General features: G+C 49.4%; 1 protein-coding gene across 1 annotated transcript in view; it reads right to left on the bottom strand.

Annotated features, from left to right (window-relative positions):
- Positions 1–21310, bottom strand: part of WAPL (WAPL cohesin release factor) — a 244627-nt gene that overhangs the window by 112586 nt on the left and 110731 nt on the right. The window contains exons 10-12 of the mRNA XM_085883568.1: positions 16721–16857; positions 16264–16375; positions 15886–16143 (exon numbers count right to left, since the gene is read on the bottom strand). Coding sequence (XP_085739694.1) covers positions 15886–16143; positions 16264–16375; positions 16721–16857 — 507 coding nt within the window. The remainder of the gene's footprint in view (positions 1–15885; positions 16144–16263; positions 16376–16720; positions 16858–21310) is intronic.

Genomic DNA, 21310 nt, shown 5'->3' with positions numbered 1-21310 from the left:
CTCGAGCCGGGGGAGATTTTGGGAGGGATTTATTAGGAAAAAAAAAAAAAAAAAAAAGATCCCGACCGACCTACCCTATTTTTCAGTGACCCGTTACGCCAATGCAACATTTTTTTTTTTTTTGGCCTTACGTGCATACCTGCATACGTGCCATTGCAAAGAAATGTGCTTGTGTGAATGTTAACCCATTCATTGCGTCCTCTTCCCTTAATTGGGCTGCCGTTCTGCGTTCAGAATATAGTTGGTTTTTAAATAGCCGATAATAGAATCGGGTCCAACGGGGCCTCGCGATAATACCCCGCTCGGTTATCCCAAAACGAAGCGAGCTGCTTAAGCGGCTCATTTCAAGCAGGCCCCATTGAGGTACAGTCTCTCGGTAGTCTGCCCGCGCGATTGATTTGGTATATCGACAATTCGGCGATTGACCGTGTAGCGCGGGTAGAGTATTTACTTGGCTGTGGTGTGCTCAAAACACACCCGTAGCGGGATTCCAGCATTTGATCCGGAAGGCTGCGACTAGATTGTCCGTTCGGTGGGCGAGAGCGGCCGCCATTGGTTAGAGGCGGTCGTCCGCATGCCGGCGGGCGGAAATCTAAAACAATATTATCGAATGCCTGTGCACATAGCTACAAATCGCAGTGTACATCACTTTTGTAAGTGCTATCGTTTTCAAATTAGAAGTTTGGAGCGATTTCATGCATTATATGATGCAATTTTCCACAATCTACTCTCATGGACAAATTAAAGTATATCAAAATATTGTTACGGTTCTCAGAACCGTAGACATACAGAGAGTTGTCCCAAGTCAGTTATTCCATTAATATATGTGTAGTTCGATCCCTTCCTTGTGTTGTGGGAAGACACGGGAATGTGTTGCGATGGGCTATAGTTAGGTTATTAGATCATTATTCCTCTTTTATTTTATTCCCTCCTTTTATTTTCTGAGGTGAAATCGTCTCGCTTGCTACCCTTGTTTCGCTGGCCACAGCCAGATCTGAGGCAAAAAAATTTTCAGAGGCAAAATCCCGACGTTCGCTATGGAAGCTGCATCAGCATCCACGTTCCCAAACCCAGACACGCACGGCGTGGGCGGGCCAAACTCGCGTCTGGCCGAAACCCCGCCCAGAAAGGCGGACCACATGAAGGACCGGTCCAATCGGGATGTTCGGATCGGACGATGACTTCGGTTTTGCCATGGCTCCTCCCCGAGCTCCGGGATCTATAAAGTACGGAGCAATCCTCAGAGGAAGGGGTTGTTGCAGATCGAAAGGAAGAAGTCAGGTTGTTGTTGTCGATCGAAAGGAAGAAGTCGGGGGCTCTTGTAGATCGAAAGGAAGAAGTCAGGGGGGCTCTTGTAGATCGAAAGGAAGAAGTCAGTGGTTGTTGCTCGATTGAAACGAAGAAGTCGGTTGTTGTTGATTGAAAGGAAGAAGTCGGTGGGAGTTGGTTTAAAGAAGGTCGAAGGCGTGAGAAGTCGGTTGGAAAGTGGAGAATTGAAGGAGTTGTTGTGAAAGTGTTCGTGCGGTTTGGCTCTGCCTACGTCTCGCCTCGACCACCCGCCTACTGTACTGGTCCTCGCTGACACGACCTCGACCAAGCCTCTTACCTGGTCCTGTCTACTGCTCCATTCTCGGCCTTGGACTCCGCTCTTCTCCACTCGGGCTCCGGCTACAGTCACAATTACCACTCGTGCGGCTGTGGACCGAACTACAAACTTTTGTTGGGTGCCAGACCACGGAGCATCCCTCCCCCGAAACGCTCAGGTACCGAGAAACTGTAACCTCAACTCCCTCCCTCGCTGGCTGCAAAAGTTCCTTTCACAATTGGGTTTACTTTGTCTGAGTGTGTGTCTGAGAGTGTTGGCGCCTGTCCGTTAGGTAAGCCTGTATAAGATATTTTATTGTTGTGATTGTTGCTTTTCTTAATCTCGCATCAAGCCTGCACTGTGTCTGCTTTGTAAGTTGCTTGTAAAATTGTCGCATCCCACACCTCTCTCATCTTTCCCTGCATTACATCCCCAATAAACCTTTTGTTGTGCCACATGCTTTTCCTCGCTTATTGTAAATAATTATTGTGGAAATGTTCCCTGCTTGCCTTTGTCTTTTCCTCCATTGGTCCAGCATGGTTCGCATCTAAGTTTAGCTGGGTCGTTATTCCCAACAATCTGTTCCTTCTAGCCGGTACACCCTTGGCAGTGCCGCTCGGCTGCATCCGATCCGGAAAGGTGATCCGTAGTTGGTAGAGTGATCTGGTTCGGACAAGGAGTACCGAGGGCGTGGTTCCCCGGTGGTTAAACCGCATGGTTAACTAGGCAACCCGATTCTAGACAGGAGGACCCTAGGTCACGCGGTTGAGTTATTGGCGTCCACGGTCGGTTAAGCGACCCACCGCGTCACGGAATTATCCGTGAGCGACGGCCTACAATTCCGGGGAGTCTGGTGGGAATCGACGTAGCTTTCCCCCACCTAGTGGTCTTTTCACCCGACCCCGCAACAATATTATTTCGGCTTTGAGGATCAGAAATCGTCTGGACTAAATATGTGTTGAAATCTGGAGTAAAATCTGATAATTTAAAGAAATAACGGGTCTGGTAACAAAAACCTATGTACCTATTTATTTAAGCAAGCAAGGCTATGGTCCTTCCTTCTCTACATATACACAAGAAAATGTGAAACTTCCAAAGCATTAATCTCATCTTTTTCTACTGTTGGAGAATTATGTTGAGTGATGAAAATATTTTGGAATGCATCAAAATTAACCAGCTTCATTGAGCCATACAATTTATTGCATTCACTGCTTGACCTCACGCTCCTATTCCCCAGAGAGATTGCTTATTCAAGGTGTCTGCCCGATCTGTGTATATTTTCGGAGGTTTCATGAAGTGCTTTACAGGGAATCAAAGCAAATCTGGTGAAAAACGAACGTTTTAAAATAAAGTTATAATGATTGTGCGGACCGCGAACCGATATACCATGTGATGCATGCACAGACGAGCAGGAAACGAGGTGGCGGATTCTCTGCAATGTATATTCACGGGCAATTAAACTTTGTGATGTCTCCAGGGTTGTTCTATGTTAAACAGCAACTCTTCAGTCGATAGCGAAACAGTTCGTGTCCCGATCAGGATGTACAGTCGGCAGATGCTACAAGATAGAGGTACATGATTTACAAACGTTATATGGTTTCTCTTTGTCTGTTTCAAAGCAAAATATATTTGATAACACCCGATTTCCGAGCCGTTTGCCGTATGAACACGTTTTCTAAATTAAACAGCCAAATTTTTTTTCATAATTTCTGCATTTAAATTCTTCCAAAACAAGCGACGAGGTTTTGGGGTTGTACACAGTACGTACTGCAGTCATTAATCACACCGACTCCAATCTGCAGGTTCCTGAAGAATTGCCGATATCGGCCAAGCACTAATGTGTGTGTGTGTGTGTGTGTGTGTGTGTGTGTGTGTGTGTGTGTGTGTGTGTGTGTGTGTGTGTGTGTGTGTGTGTGTGTGTGTGTGTGTGTGTGTTCATAAAGTATAACATTTTCTCTCTGCTATCTCCCTTCCCCTCACCCGCCTCTCTCAGTTCCATCCTCACTCTGCTCCCTCGTAATACAGAGCAGCACCCTCCCACACACATGGATCGAACTTTCAATCTATCTCTGTACATGTCCGGGCGGTGATCATATCCCGACAGCGTTTGTCTCCGGGTGGTGTTTATCTCCAGATGTGTCCAGATGAAGTTTATCTCCGGACAGTGTTTGTTTGTTTCTGGTTTTCTCCACACAGTTTGTCTCCGGACGTTGTTTTTCTTCACGCAGCTTGGCTCCGGATGGTGTTTTTCTCCACGCAACTTGGCTCCGGACGGTGTTTTTGTCCACACAGCTTGGCTCCGGACGGTGTTTTTGTCCACACAGCTTGGCTCCGGATGGTGTTTTTGTCCACGCAGCTTGGCTCCGGACGCTGTTTTTCTCCACGCAGCTCGTCTCCGGACGGTGTTTTTGTCCACACAGCTTGGCTCCGGACGGTGTTTTTCTCCACACAGCTTGGCTCCGGACGGTGTTTTTGTCCACACAGCTTGGCTCCGGACGGTGTTTTTGTCCACACAGCTTGGCTCCGGACGGTGTTTTTGTCCACACAGCTTGGCTCCGGACGGTGTTTTTGTCCACACAGCTTGGCTCCGGACGGTGTTTTTGTCCACACAGCTTGGCTCCGGACGGTGTTTTTGTCCACACAGCTTGGCTCCGGACGGTGTTTTTGTCCACACAGCTTGGCTCCGGACGGTGTTTTTGTCCACACAGCTTGGCTCCGGACGGTGTTTTTGTCCACACAGCTTGGCTCCGGACGGTGTTTTAGTCCACACAGCTTGGCTCCGGACGGTGTTTTTGTCCACACAGATTGGCTCCGGACGGTGTTTTTGTCCACACAGCTTGGCTCCGGACGGTGTTTTTGTCCACACAGCTTGGCTCCGGACGGTGTTTTTGTCCACACAGCTTGGCTCCGGACGGTGTTTTTGTCCACACAGCTTGGCTCCGGACGGTGTTTTTGTCCACACAGCTTGGCTCCGGACGGTGTTTTTGTCCACGCAGCTTGGCTCCGGACGGTGTTTTTGTCCACGCAGCTTGGCTCCGGACATTGTTTTTGTCCACACAGCTTGGCTCCGGACGTTGTTTTTGTCCACACAGCTTGGCTCCGGACGGTGTTTTTGTCCACACAGCTTGGCTCCGGACGGTGTTTTTGTCCACACAGCTTGGCTCCGGACGGTGTTTTTGTCCACACAGCTTGGCTCCGGATGGTGTTTTTGTCCACGCAGCTTGGCTCCGGACGCTGTTTTTCTCCACGCAGCTCGTCTCCGGACGGTGTTTTTGTCCACACAGCTTGGCTCCGGATGGTGTTTTTCTCCACACAGCTTGGCTCCGGACGGTGTTTTTGTCCACACAGCTTGGCTCCGGACGGTGGTTTTCTCCCCAAAGTTTGTCTCCGGACGGTGTATTTCTCCACGCACTTTGGCTCCGGACGGTGTTTTTCTCCACACAGCTTGGCTCCGGACGGTGGTTTTCTCCCCAAAGTTTGTCTCCGGCCGGTGTATTTCTCCCCAAAGTTTGTCTCCGGACGGTGTATTTCTCCACGCAGCTTGGCTGCAGGTGTTTATAGTATCACCGGAAGAAAATGGATTTCAGACATTATTTCGTTGCCATCTTCACTATTAGTCGATGCAGAAGCATTTCGATGAAACAGCATAAATCGTAATTGACGCTCCACCACACGCCTGCCTTCTCTTCCTCACTCCTCGCTCCCTCTCCCTTTACTCCTCGCCCCTCCCATCTCTTTCCAACTCCACCTCATTACTCTACTCCCCCACTCCTCTCTTTCTCTCACCTCTTTTTTTCTCCTTCCCCTTTAGTAGTCCCATCAGCGAAGCGACGGGTGGTGTTTGCGAGTCGTAAATAAGTAAGCACGGAAGCAATGAAAAAAAATACGGTCGTCTCGTGTTGACATGCGGCAGAAGGGTGAATAAGGCCTATTTCTTTCTATTCATTGTCACTGACATGTTGACCCAATTATTAGTCTTCTCAATATTTTCATAATAAATGTCAGGTCAGGTATGGGAGCATGCGCTGGGGCAGCACGGCACTGCATCCATTTTCATTCGGTACTTCAGGAATCTCCATCTGGCCATCCACCAGGCCTGGCCCATCCCCATCTCCTTGAGAAGCTGATCAACCTGCTGCAACCACGAGGCACGTGGTCGTCCCATTGGCCTCCTCCACTCACGAGGTTCTCTTGCTGAGAGAAGCTGGTGAGCAGGATCAGCGTCAGGAAAAAGAGCCACATGTACATACAGCCACAGCTGAAGTTCACGGACTATGCAGGCAACAAATCTCATTTGAGTCTCTTTCAGCAACCGCTCGTTGGACACACAGTCCGGCCAGCGATAGCCAAGGATTCTCCGAAGAGACCTGGTACCAAAGGAATTAAGTCTACGTCTCAGATTCCTGGTCAGAGTCCAAGTCCCACATCCGTAGAGCAAGACTGGAAGCACCAAGGACCTGAAGACTCCGACTTTTGTCCTCATACACAGGTACCGGCAGCGCCACACCCCATGATCCAGGGAATCCTCGACTCCCCAAGCCCGACCCGGATGTCAAAATTGACCTCTGGTTCACAGCCAGCAGACACATGAATATCACTGCCAAGGAAAGTGAATCTCTCCATGACATCAACATCCTCACCACAAACAGGTACAGACAAGACAGCAGCATCCAAGGTGTCATTGAAAGCCTGGATCTTAGTTTTGACCCATGAAACCCGTAATCCCAGCAGCTTTGACTCCTCATTCAGCACCTCGAGGGCCCCCCAAAAGGATATCCAGAGTCTCCACAAAGATGACTGCATCCTCTGTGAAATCAATATCAGAGGTCTTGATGTTCCCAAACAATGCACTGCAGCTTGATCTCTCCGACATCCTCCAGTCCATACATGCGCTGAAAAGTGTGGGGGCCAGTACACACCCCTGACAAACTCCAGTAACTGGAAATAAGTCAGAGATGGTATCACATCTCACAGCACTCTCAGTACCAGAGTATATTTCAGATATCAGATTGATCAGTTTTGGTGGCATCCCATGAAGACCAACAATCCTCCAGAGGGCATCCCAATTCACTGAATTGAACACTTTGCAGAGATCAACATAAGCTGCACGCAGCCCCTGCCAAAACTCTCATCTGCGTTCGGTGAGGACCCGAAGAGCAATGATACGGTCAATCGTTGACCTCTTTTTTGTGAGGTGGTTCTCTGATAATAGTCAGAGAGATGTCCACTTTGACACGGACGTGGTCAAAAGAAACGATTGGAGCAGAGGAAGAGCAGCAGATATTGTCAGGGAAATTTGTCAAAATCAGATCCAGAAGAGATGGAGTACCATTGGTTGAGATCCGGGTCGGGAAGTTGACCGATTGAGTTAGTCCCAATAAGTCGCAGAAAGCTTTTGCTGAAGTGCCATGACAGGTGAGAGGTACCCACGTGGGCGTCCGCAGAAAAAATGCAGGGGGGGGGGCAATGTTATCCTGAGATCGCCGTATGAAGTGTGAAGACATCTTTTTGCTAAGATTACTGTAAATAACAGAACAAAATGTTAACAATTCTTCAGGTTGAAGACACACGATTGATCAAATGTCATGATATTTGGTGTGGAAGATAGTGTTTTTTCGTTCATTCCTTCTGTGTTGCGGCTATTTATTTTATTTCAGTAACAAAACTCATGCTAATTTTCTCCGTTGGATTTTATACAAAATAATCAAACTAAATGCTCTTGATTTGATTGTTTTAGAGTCTGGAGAAGACCAGTGTATTAAATTTTTATTGTTATGTTAACCTCATTTTTCTTATTTTTCAGGAATGTGAAATGGATATCAGGAGGTTCTTTAAAAAACGTAAGTCTGATGACTCTGACAACAATCAAGACACCCTGGGTACATCGGAGACGCATGTTAAACCAGCAGAGCAGCGCAGAGGGGGACATCACGAGCAGTTACTCACAGCAACCAATCAGATGCCACCCCAAACACCACTTGCGAAAGTGGCCAATGACTTGCCTCATCATCTGGACATTGGATCATACGTCAAAACCACAGAACATTTGACCAATAATCGAAGATATGACCTCCTGATGAACACATACGTCCCACCAACTGATTACAGCTATCAGAACGATTCACAGGGCTCCCGCTGTTTCCGCCACATGTGGATAAACCAATATTCTCCATGGCTGGTCTACTCAAGTCAATTGAAAGGTGCTCTGTGCAAATACCGTGTGCTGTTCCCTCAACCAGTAGACCGAGGTCTAATGGGTGCGTTCATCGTGACTCTTTTTGTTAAATACAAAGACTTCAATGAGTGCGCGAGGAAGCACATGCTTTCCTCCTGGCACAAAAGCGCACTGCAAGATGCCAACAATTTCCTCACCACCGTGCAAAGGCCAGAGTTGACCATCGTGAGCCAGATGGACCAAGCAGTCAACAAAGCAGTCACTCAAAACCAAGAGAAACTGTTCCCCATACTATCCAGCATTCTGTTCTGCTGCAGCCATGACATTGCATTGAGGGGGACCCCCGAAACTCGTTCGTTCTGCGCATGCGCGAACGACCCCCGAAACTCGTTCGTTCTGCGCATGCGCGAACGACCCCCGAAACTCGTTCGTTCTGCGCATGCGCGAACGACCCCCGAAACTCGTTCGTTCTGCGCATGCGCGAACGACCCCAGAAACTCGTTCGTTCTGCGCATACGCGAACGACGCCCGAATCTCGTTCGTTCTGCGCATGCGCGAACGAACCCCAAAACTCCTTCATCCTGCACATGCGCGATCGACCCCCGAAACTCGTTCGTTCTGCGCATGCGCGAACGACCCCCGAAACTCGTTCGTTCCGCGCATGCGCGAACGACTCCCGAAACTCGTTCGTTCTGCGCATGCGCGAACGACCCCCGAAACTCGTTCGTTCTGCGCATGCGCGAACGACCCCCGAAACTCGTTCGTTCTGCGCATGCGCGAACGACCCCCGAAACTCGTTCGTTCTGCGCATGCGCGAACGACCCCCGAAACTCGTTCGTTCTGCGCATGCGCGAACGACCCCCGAAACTCGTTCGTTCTGCGCATGCGCGAACGACCCCCGAAACTCGTTCGTTCTGCGCATGCGCGAACGACCCCCGAAACTCGTTCGTTCTGCGCATGCGCGAACGACCCCCGAAACTCGTTCGTTCTGCGCATGCGCGAACGACCCCCGAAACTCGTTCGTTCTGCGCATGCGCGAACGACGCCCGAAACTCGTTCGTTCTGCGCATGCGCGAACGACGCCCGAAACTCGTTCGTTCTGCGCATGCGCGAACGACGCCCGAAACTCGTTCGTTCTGCGCATGCGCGAACGACGCCCGAAACTCGTTCGTTCTGCGCATGCGCGAACGACGCCCGAAACTCGTTCGTTCTGCGCATGCGCGAACGACGCCCGAAACTCGTTCGTTCTGCGCATGCGCGAACGACGCCCGAACATCGTTCGTTCTGCGCATGCGCGAACGACGCCCGAAACTCGTTCGTTCTGCGCATGCGCGAACGACGCCCGAAACTCGTTCGTTCTGCGCATGCGCGAACGACGCCCGAAACTCGTTCGTTCTGCGCATGCGCGAACGACGCCCGAAACTCGTTCGTTCTGCGCATGCGCGAACGACGCCCGAAACTCGTTCGTTCTGCGCATGCGCGAACGACGCCCGAAACTCGTTCGTTCTGCGCATGCGCGAACGACGCCCGAAACTCGTTCGTTCTGCGCATGCGCGAACGACGCCCGAAACTCGTTCGTTCTGCGCATGCGCGAACGACGCCCGAAACTCGTTCGTTCTGCGCATGCGCGAACGACGCCCGAAACTCGTTCGTTCTGCGCATGCGCGAACGACGCCCGAAACTCGTTCGTTCTGCGCATGCGCGAACGACGCCCGAAACTCGTTCGTTCTGCGCATGCGCGAACGACGCCCGAAACTCGTTCGTTCTGCGCATGCGCGAACGACGCCCGAAACTCGATCGTTCTGCGCATGCGCGAACGACGCCCGAAACTCGTTCGTTCTGCGCATGCGCGAACGACGCCCGAAACTCGTTCGTTCTGCGCATGCGCGAACGACGCCCGAAACTCGTTCGTTCTGCGCATGCGCGAACGACGCCCGAAACTCGTTCGTTCTGCGCATGCGCGAACGACGCCCGAAACTCGTTCGTTCTGCGCATGCGCGAACGACGCCCGAAACTCGTTCGTTCTGCGCATGCGCGAACGACGCCCGAAACTCGTTCGTTCTGCGCATGCGCGAACGACGCCCGAAACTCGTTCGTTCTGCGCATGCGCGAACGACGCCCGAAACTCGTTCGTTCTGCGCATGCGCGAACGACGCCCGAAACTCGTTCGTTCTGCGCATGCGCGAACGACGCCCGAAACTCGTTCGTTCTGCGCATGCGCGAACGACGCCCGAACCTCGTTCGTTCTGCGCATGCGCGAACGACGCCCGAAACTCGTTCGTTCTGCGCATGCGCGAACGACGCCCGAAACTCGTTCGTTCTGCGCATGCGCGAACGACGCCCGAAACTCGTTCGTTCTGCGCATGCGCGAACGACCCCCGAAACTCGTTCGTTCTGCGCATGCGCGAACGACCCCCGAAACTCGTTCGTTCTGCGCATGCGCGAACGACCCCCGAAACTCGTTCGTTCTGCGCATGCTCGAACGACCCCCGAAACTCGTTCGTTCTGCGCATGCGCGAACGACCCCCGAAACTCGTTCGTTCTGCGCATGCTCGAACGACCCCCGAAACTCGTTCGTTCTGCGCATGCTCGAACGACCCCCGAAACTCGTTCGTTCTGCGCATGCTCGAACGACCCCCGAAACTCGTTCGTTCTGCGCATGCGCGAACGACGCCCGAAACTCGTTCGTTCTGCGCATGCGCGAACGACGCCCGAAACTCGTTCGTTCTGCGCATGCGCGAACGACGCCCGAAACTCGTTCGTTCTGCGCATGCGCGAACGACGCCCGAAACTCGTTCGTTCTGCGCATGCGCGAACGACCCCCGAAACTCGTTCGTTCTGCGCATGCGCGAACGACCCCCGAAACTCGTTCGTTCTGCGCATGCTCGAACGACCCCGAAACTCGTTCGTTCTGCGCATGCGCGAACGACGCCCGAAACTCGTTCGTTCTGCGCATGCGCGAACGACGCCCGAAACTCGTTCGTTCTGCGCATGCGCGAACGACGCCCGAAACTCGTTCGTTCTGCGCATGCGCGAACGACGCCCGAAACTCGTTCGTTCTGCGCATGCGCGAACGACCCCCGAAACTCGTTCGTTCTGCGCATGCTCGAACGACCCCGAAACTCGTTCGTTCTGCGCATGCGCGAACGACGCCCGAAACTCGTTCGTTCTGCGCATGCGCGAACGACGCCCGAAACTCGTTCGTTCTGCGCATGCGCGAACGACGCCCGGAACTCGTTCGTTCTGCGCATGCGCGAACGACGCCCGAAACTCGTTCGTTCTGCGCATGCGCGAACGACGCCCGAAACTCGTTCGTTCTGCGCATGCGCGAACGACGCCCGAAACTCGTTCGTTCTGCGCATGCGCGAACGACGCCCGAAACTCGTTCGTTCTGCGCATGCGCGAACGACCCCCGAAACTCGTTCGTTCTGCGCATGCGCGAACGACCCCCGAAACTCGTTCGTTCTGCGCATGCGCGAACGACCCCCGAAACTCGTTCGTTCTGCGCATGCGCGAACGACCCCCGAAACTCGTTCGTTCTGCGCATGCGCGAATGACCCCCGAAACTCGTTCGTTCTGCGCATGCTCGAACGACCCCCGAAACTCGTTCGTTCTGCGCATGCGCGAACGACCCCCGAAACTCGTTCGTTCTGCGCATGCTCGAACGACCCCCGAAACTCGTTCGTTCTGCGCATGCTCGAACGACCCCCGAAACTCGTTCGTTCTGCGCATGCGCGAACGACCCCCGAAACTCGTTCGTTCTGCGCATGCGCGAACGACGCCCGAAACTCGTTCGTTCTGCGCATGCGCGAACGACGCCCGAAACTCGTTCGTTCTGCGCATGCGCGAACGACGCCCGAAACTCGTTCGTTCTGCGCATGCTCGAACGACCCCCGAAACTCGTTCGTTCTGCGCATGCTCGAACGACCCCCGAAACTCGTTCGTTCTGCGCATGCGCGAACGACCCCCGAAACTCGTTCGTTCTGCGAATGCGCGAACGACCCCCGAAACTCGTTCGTTCTGCGCATGCTCGAACGACCCCGAAACTCGTTCGTTCTGCGCATGCGCGAACGACGCCCGAAACTCGTTCGTTCTGCGCATGCGCGGACGACGCCCGAAACTCGTTCGTTCTGCGCATGCGCGAACGACGCCCGAAACTCGTTCGTTCTGCGCATGCGCGAACGACGCCCGAAACTCGTTCGTTCTGCGCATGCGCGAACGACGCCCGAAACTCGTTCGTTCTGCGCATGCGCGAACGACCCCCGAAACTCGTTCGTTCTGCGCATGCGCGAACGACCCCCGAAACTCGATCGTTCTGCGCATGCGCGAACGACCCCCGAAACTCGATCGTTCTGCGCATGCGCGAACGACCCCCGAAACTCGTTCGTTCTGCGCATGCGCGAACGACCCCAGAAACTCGTTCGTTCTGCGCATGCGCGAACGACCCCGAAACTCGTTCGTTCTGCGCATGCGCGAACGACCCCCGGAACTCGTCCTGCGTTTTGCGGGGGCAAATGCCCCTCCCCCTTGCCCCTCCCTGCGGACGCCCATGGGTACCCACAGCGAGCCAACTGGCATGATGACAATTGAAGTCGCCACATATGAGCAGGGGTTTCCTTAGAAGCCGGTTACCGGCGACCCGCAGCCGTCTACTCAGAGAAAAAATGTCAAAGGTCGCCGCCTACTTACTTCAGAGGCAATTTTTCGATTTTTTTTCTTTTTTTTTGTCACCACAAAATCTCTACATCCCCCTGTTTTGACATCCGAGAAATGGAATATGGTTTCCTTAATGAATGCTAGTTCATCTACACTATTATTATGTCACACTTACTTCAGATTGCTCACTGTACTCCACCATGTGCAGTATCATCTCCTTATTAAGAACTAAGGTATGGCCCAAATGTTGCTAAATGACTCTTTAAAAGTGCTTAGATACTCCATCTTCCAGACACCTTGGTGTGCCCTAAACCATGGCCTTAAATTAATGAACCCTGTTTAAAAGCTATTTGAACTAACTAAACAGTATAGCTGAATTTCAGTCAACCAGTCAGTCAGTCATTATATGTCAATGCAACTACATCCAGTACAGGCCTAACCACTTGTTTTTGTGGAGTTTTCCACCCCAACAGCATGATAATATGAGAATGATTTCATGTCAGAAATCATGCTAGAATGCATCTCCAGCCATCTAGGATCTTCCGGCTTCCAGGGCCCTAAGTGGGCCCTGGACCCCGGCCATACAGCTGCGCTCTCTTTGCTCGCGGTGATGGTAACCTGCTACTTTTTAATGGTAGCCTCCTACTCCAAGAAATAAGGAAACCCCTGTATGAGGAAGAGAGAGTTTGGATGAGAAGATAGAAGTTGGTCTATGTTTTCGGATAGTGAGGTGCAGATGGAGTCATCACTGTAAGGTGGACGGAACAGTACACATATAAACATGAGGTGGGAGTAGAGGAGAAGCCGTAGCCAGAGGTTTTCCTGGGGGTGTGTGGGAGTAAGGGCAGTGCATGCAGAGTGAGGAATGGAGTCTGATGAAGAGAGCAACTCCTCCACCAGGACGAGGCTCAGGTCTGTCATACCGGAGGAGGGAGTAACCAGGGAGAGATACTTGGGAGTCAGACACGTCTTGGGGAGGAAAGTTTCTGTTCGGCAGATTATGTCTGGTTTGTCAGTGGCAACCAGTATGGAGAGATCTGAAAGGTTTGAGCGAAGGCCCCGGATATTTGAGGTCCACACTGTGAATGAAGAGGGAGGGGAGGAGGCTTTGGGTGCAGGGGGTGGGAGGGGAGGGGGAGGGTAGGACAAGGGATGAGGGGGGAGCTCAGGAGGGTTTTTGAAAGAGTGTGGGGGATTGCAGAATAGCTCGGAGAGGGGGCCGAATGAGGAGGAGAAAAGGCTCTGTGGTGCTGGGGGAGAGGGGGGACAAGAGAGGGGGAAGAAGGCAGTTGAGGATTTGAGGAGGTGGAGTGAAGAGATGGAGGTGAGAGGGCAGTGGAGGGAGGCAGCTTTGTGGATGAGAGGGGGGCAACTTTGAGGAGGATGAGTGAGGGGGGTGAATGGTGGGAGAGAGGTGAGGGGGGAGTTTTTGAGAGAGATGAGAGGGAGGCTTGGAGGAAGAAGAGTGTGATGGTGGCTTTGAGAGTGAGGGGTGAGAGGGGTGAGTTGTCACTGAAATTGGAAAAAAAGAATGGTTGATGGAAAGCAAACATTCATAGCAAACTGGGGTTTTGAAAAGTTTTAGGTCAGAGATGCGATTAAACACGTTTATTGATGGATGCAATAAAGGCGAATTCAGATAATGGAGAGAAGAAACGCTGTAACAGATCGATTTTTTAGGCAAGGTATGAAGGAGAGGTCGAATTGAGAGCAGTCTGTTTAAATTGTAGAAGAGTAGTGCATTATGATACAGTAAAGAGTACCACATGTGTGAAAGAGGAAGATGAAGCATTAGAAGAGATCATTATTATTATTATTATTATTATTATTATTATTATTGTTTGAGAGAGTTTTCATCAGATTATGTCATGGAAGTGTTGTCGAAAAATTGTGAGGTGAATGGTGAAATTGGATCGATAAACGCAGGGGGTCTAAACAGACCACGTGGTTATCGAGAAGCACTTGGCTATGGGAGGTGTATAGTCAAAAGTGAAATTATTTATTTTAAATAAGGATTGCATAACATTTGGAAAAGGGAAGGCTGAAGTAAAATCGTGGAAGTGTGAGGTGAATTTGGACGGTAAACACAGTGTCAAGCTGCTGGGTCGATGAAAAGTACCAGGAAGAGTTGAGAGAGACACGTGGTTACAAGATGTGTCAAGATCGAAAGGATACAAGGAAGATTATTATTTTTTTGATGTAATTTTGAAGAACAGGTAAGATTCGTGAATGGAAGGTTGTAGATCGGAAGAAATGGTGAAGGTAATGGTGAGAGAGGGACAGCTCAGTAGAATAAAGATGGTGTGCCGGCAGGAGGAAGAAGAAGAGGATGAAGAAGAAGAAGAACAGGAGGATGAAGAAGAAGAAGAAGAAGAAGAAGAAGAAGAAGAAGAAGAAGAAGAAGAAGAAGAAGAAGAAGAAGAAGAAGAATCGAGACTTGTGAGCGTGCAAGGAGAAAGGTAGTTTTTAATTTTTTTTTTTAATTTAAGACAAGAAATAGTGTTTAGTTGGGAGGGATGGGGGACGTTGGGAAAGTTGGGAAGATAGAAATTGAAGCAAATGGGGAGAAAATACAAATAAACACGATCGTATACCAAGGGGAACGATGGGTAGGCCTCAAGCACTCGGTAAGACAAGATCGACGAAAACTCACAAAATAGCACGATTTTTGAAACAAAACCAAACTAGGAACACACAGTAACATGCATGTGAGAAAATAAACAGTTAAAACGGGACAGATAATGACCGGAAACTTAACTTTGAGATAGTCAGCAGAGAGCCCTGAAGGAGACCTGCCAACGCTCCAAACCCAGAACTGGAAGTCCCAGAACCGGATGTGCTGAATGCTTCCAATGAAAATTTTTCATTTTTTTCATATTTTCTTCTCCATATTTTCAGAAAAAAGGTTTGTTGGGAATTTGAAGACAAAAGCTCAAATGGTAAAAAGTTATGCAACAGACAGACAAACATAAACAAAGAGATATGCGCACAATTGTATACCCCCATCTTCCACTGTGTGGGGAACAAGCTGACAAAGCCGTTACATTTGCAAAGTGCAATCAAAATTTTCCGCCCTTGTCAGAACTATGAGCCATGAGAATACTCCAAGTAAAAACGAGACTTTGTGAAAGAAAAGAAGGTGAAATATCCAAATTCCTTCAGGGAAATTTTGACATAAAATGCTTCAAAATTGGTGTGCTTTGCAAAACCTCAGAATAAGGCCTCAGAGATCTGAAAGTAATTGTTTTGGAAGACCACTTGAAACGCTAAATTGTCATGAAAATGTTGCAATTGAAAAATGAAAATGTAGCAACATGAAAATGTCGGTTTGCAAAATAAATTGTTACTCCAAAAAATCAGAACATAGAAAATGTCACCAACATCTTCAAAGCATAATCAAGTAGTAGGAAAAAAAAAAACACACGCCTGAATAGTTCAGCAGACGACACACAACTATTGAGGTACACACCGTGATGTTTTCGAGGTCGAGATGGCGGTCGTGTACCCGCTCACAGAGCTTTCTTATTCTCTCTCGATGCCTCTGCCCCTCACGCGATTCTCCACTGTCCATTCCCACGTCTCCACCGGTGCCACTTCCATCCGCTCCCCCTGCCGGGTCTAGCTCCAGCAGGCGGATGAGCAGTTCCAAACATCCTCGATCCAGGTCCATGTTGAGCCGATCACGACTCAATACGTACATGAGAGCAGCCGTACACAATGCCAGGTTCTGTAAGCACAAGATTGAAATCGCTGACAACAATAAAAGATGAACCTTTTAAGATGCTCTTCAAAACGTTTTTTTATTATAAAAAATACTTTTGATATACAATAGGCATCACATTCATACCTGATCCTCCTGTGCATCACTGAGGAGTCGAAAGAGTTTAACAACCATGCCATGCGCACGCAGGTGCATGCGGAAACTCGGCATGGCACACTTCATGGCGAGACTTACGGTGCTACAAGCAACATGGGAGACAAGGAACATTCAAAACTCCAACCTCACGTTATGTCTATGAACATTTACAAGGCAGCCATTCCAAGGTTCAACTTCAATGATTAAATAATGGCCATCGGATTATAATTAGTCCATCATTCAATCATGCCAAACAAGTACAAAGCGAATACAAGTGACAATAATGCAAAAGCAAAATCATCAGGGCAAAATAAAAAGATTTATACCGAGGTGCATCAGCACTCCAACTCGGTCTCCTTAAAGGCTCAAAATCCTTTGATACATAGTTTGGAAACAAGCAAACTTAAAGTACTCTGTCCACGTATGATGCTTTACAAACGTATCGGACCTGAGGCAACGAATGTTGACCGGCTGCTCCGGCTTGAGGCCACTCAGAAGGTACTCAACATCATCCGAGAACTCTTGAGTTTCACCGAACTCCAGTACCTCGTTGAAAGCCTTTACTTGTCGTACCACCGTGTAGAGCTAATGAAACCAATAGGTTCAAAAGGTTATTGCAGCATAGCTTGAGAAATAAATTAAAATGCAGACATGTCAAATAAATGTTTCAATTTTAGTTTCGATAATTTAGGCAGTTGAAAGGATCAGATCATGAACCATGCACAATACAGTCTAGACTGCCGACTAAGTTTATTTGGCGAGGGTTACAATCCTGGATGGGTCGCCACTCCAACACAGGAAGTCATGACAGGAATTTGGAATTTGTTTAGGGTGCCAGCGAAAGATTGCTTACTCTTTGTGAAGGACACCATGGAATCTTTAATATTCACCAACTAATCCAGCAGACAAGATGCCAGTTTAACATCCATCTGAGGGGGGCAGCACCACATATTGATGAATCACCCTGTTCGTGAAACACCAGATGACATTTCAGAGCTGGGTCGGGATTCAAATCCAGGCAAGATAGCTTAGAGGTAATTGTACTTACCTCAAAGCCATACTGCCAACATTCTTACCTAAATGGGATTGACTTTCGAATATTTAACCACGGTGCGCCCAGTTTTGCTCCAAGTTTGCCATTACCAATTTTGAGCTGAAACCACAAGTGCGTTGAGAGTTTGTAGTGAAGATCAAGGGACTAGGCACTACTTTTGTAGAACAGAGTAGATCATTTTTTCCAACCAATGAGAGAACAAAAATTTATGGGTTGCAGAAATTGAATAATGACATTCCCTATGAAGTTAAATGAGTTACAGCATGGCTCACAAAATAAGTGTCCTTGTAATAGAAGCCATACATTGCTGGTCAACGGAAAAGCCTCAGCATAAAGAGGGGGGAATTAAAATCAACTTTTTCTCCCACAAGTCAAAAGTTCGCAGTGTGAAGGGAGAATAATAATAATATAAAAAAAAAATAGCGGGCGATGTGGTTCGGTGAGTGCATGTATTCTGCAAGTCAAGTGTCCTGAATTTCATGGGCCCCTCTCATTTCTCCACCAGCAGGCTCTCTGTGTAGACAATGAGCAGTGCGTTGGATCACTGCGGGCCAGCCCTACGCCCGGCGTGCCACAGACAGCCATAACGCACCGTAACTCACCCTGCCTATGCCTTTAATTAAAACCCCAGGCCCCCCGCTACCCCGATGCTCAGACACAAGTCGCCACACGACGGGACGCGGCGCAGCCTTGAGAGCCTGTACCTAGCAACCGGACACCCCAATGCCACTCCGACAGCATTTGCTTTGCACTTCTTTGCCCCCTTTTCACCCACTTTCATTCTGACTTCCTAATTACCTTTCATCTTCAATCCAAACACGAAAAAAAAACTGCAAAGTACTACGCTTCAACAATAAAAAAGTTACCTTCAACAATTGATCATTACCTGCAGTTTAACATACATCAACAATTTGTGACAATAATTAAAGTATTTTTTATTAATAATGTGCTTGAGTTGAAAACTATTGGTGAAGACAAGTGGGGAACGGCAATAATCATAATTACACAACATAGAAAAACAAATGCTGTTTTAAATAAATAAAAATTAAACCCCAACAACATGCTGATATTCAACTGTTTGAGAAATGGAAGGGAATGCATAAATTTATGCAGCCAACCTGGGCTATGGCATGCAACATATCACAAACTGTACCTGCAGTACCTGGCAATGAAACGATGAGAGACAACAGTTGTTAAAAAATGTATTTTGTTGAATTATTTTTTTTGGTATGATGGACTTGTATATACTGTCGACTTGTATATCAAGAACAGCAATGCAATTTAATACTAAGTCCATTTACAATGATATTTAAAATTCGATACTTCAAGGGACATTGACAGCGCAAGTATGAATTGCAATCTCGACACCATATAAACGTTTGTATGTATGTCTGCGCCAAGTGAACACAGAAACCGGTTGACATAGGGATGCATATACGCTAAGATGGAAGTATCTCAGATATGGGAAGGTCATGGTGACAGTATAATTTTTTTCTCCAGCGTGGGGGGATGGTAAGTGGAAGGGGCATCGAGGAGTGGGGAAGGGTCAGGGAAGTGGTGAGGAGAGGGAAGGAAGGGAAGGGGAAGGGGAGGCAGTTTCACACAGGTTTTAATCCACAACACAACACGTACTAAAATTAGAATGGCACTTCGTGGAGCGCATACCTCCACCAGGCTGAGTAGTTCATGTTTTGTATCCCACTGATGGGCAGGATCTGGATCCGGACCTCCAAAATCAAATCGACCTTTTCTTGTCACCAACTCAACTCATCCACAAAGTTTCATAGGATTCAGTCCACAAGCATTTTGAAATATCATGCTACGTATCGTTGTTGGGCCAATCTCTCAATGGCGAAGAATCGCGTATCTATAGATTACTAAATCTCTCATCTTGTGTGTGTGTGTGTATATATATATATATATATATATATATATATATATATATATATATATATATATATATATATATATATATATATATATATATATATATATATATATATATTTATTGTTACAGTTGTGGAAATTCACATTACACCATAAAGGGTCCTCAGGTGAGATATATCGGAAAGTTAATGTATAGTTCGCCCAAACCCGTTGTATAGAGGGAATATATGTGATCCATTCGGGCTGCGACGCTTCAGTTAGCCGTTTTTCTTTGGCTATTGTTAATTTGGTGCAAGAACAACAACGAACATCGCCACAACCAACATCTCACGATCACGCCATTCACTACACGACGCCACCTTCCACAACTACGCCACCACATCTTCGCCACTCGCCATTCAACGAGCACTGTGCGGGCGCGTGCAAGAACAAAAACCAACAACGCCTGTGGGGTTTTCCCGCCTAATTTCCACGCCTGATGGTTCCGCCTGAATCCCCCCCACCATGCTTGGTGTGAAGGGGAGGGGTGCGGCAGCTCGCTCCCGATTGGTGGATGCACGGCGTGAGGCGGTCTGAGTGGGGGCACGCCCCCTTCGAGAGCTTTCTGGAAACGCCACAGAGATGGGGCAGAAATGGGGCGGGGCAACGGGGCAGTGCCGGCCCCTACAAAAGGCGTGGGTCTGGAGAGGCTCACGTGCGAGGAGGCTCTTGGTTCGTTCAAGCGATTGACAAAAGGCGTGGACGTGAAGGTCGACGAGAACGTCGTTCCCTTTCCTGTTCCCTTGTCCCTGAAGGGGAATTGTGGAGAGTTGCGGTGATCGTCCCTGTTCGGAGGTTCTGTTCGTTTGTCCGAGCTGTCGAGCGGACCACACGAGCGACGCGCGGCACGAGCTCGCGGACCACACCGGAGGGACTCGGAGTTACGGTCGCCAAGGACGCGACGCGCTCAGGGAAGTCGCGACTTCCATTTCTTTTGGGTTTGTGTAAATGTGTGTGTGTGGCGCCAGTCTTGAAAAGTAGAACTGTTTAAGTGTTGTAATAATTATATTCGGTTGTAGCTCTGCATTGTGTCCTTGCTTTTATATGTGCCTCACTGTATGGCTGTGAATACGTGCTTGTCTGTGTGTGTGTAATAAGGTGTACTTGTCCATTTGTTCCCCGTCTCGCTGCGTCCTTTCCTTTGTTGAATCTCCATCTTGCATCACGTAACAGATTAATAGTGGGTTTAAAACACCCGGTAACCAATCTGAACCGTTGAGGTCGACGATAACTCCGCTCGGTTATCCCTGCAGCACGAAACGAACCGCTCAAGCGATTCGTGTCCGAAGTCGACCTGCGGCAAGGTACGATCGCCTGGTCGACTACTCGCGCAGGTACTTAGGTAGGTCGAATTTGGCGAGCAACCCTATCCTGCGTGGGTGGGCAATTGGCACGATCGTGGTGAGGTTAAACCCCCACCCGTGACTGGCTCCTGGCGGTAGTTCCCGAAGGGTTACGACTGAATTGTCCGTTCCAGTGGGCGACGTGTCGCGATTCGAGTTACACGGCCGATCGCACGCCGGGCAGGCCAAAATTCGTAACACTGGTGTCAGCAAGCGGGAAACAAACTCTCCCGTCTCCAGGCTAAATTCATGGGGATCGGACCAGGAGTGTGCGAGGCGACCCCCCCCCCCCGTTCCCCCCAAAATTTGAGCGCATTAAATTAAATCCCTGAGAAATAAGATGGAGTCTCAAGGCGGGCGGCAGCCGGGGGTAGATATGGATTTAGAATGTGTAGAATCCATGGTCCAGGATGAAATCCCCGAGCAGGAAATGCTGGTTGTGCAGGAGCAATCCCCCCCAGCCGAACCCAGAGCCCGAAATGGGCGCGGCAGCGGCCGCGGTGTATGACACCTCGCCTGCCCCTCTCCGCCAAAACCCCCCGATCCTTGCCGAATCGGCTCAGCCGAGTGTACCCGACATGGCCCAGCTATGCGCCATGCTGGCGGGAGTAAACGCGACCATGCAGCAAATGGGAAACGAAATGAAAACGAATGCGCAACAAATGAAAAACGAAATAAAAGGCATGAACGGAAAGATGGATACAAACACAAATGA

This window comes from Eptatretus burgeri, chromosome 5, assembly GCF_056783735.1.
Source record: "Eptatretus burgeri isolate ZD-2024b chromosome 5, Ebu_testis_v1, whole genome shotgun sequence".
NCBI lineage: Eukaryota > Metazoa > Chordata > Myxini > Myxiniformes > Myxinidae > Eptatretus > Eptatretus burgeri.
Note: the sequence above shows the minus strand (reverse complement) of the source record. Positions and strands in the feature narration are given on the sequence as shown.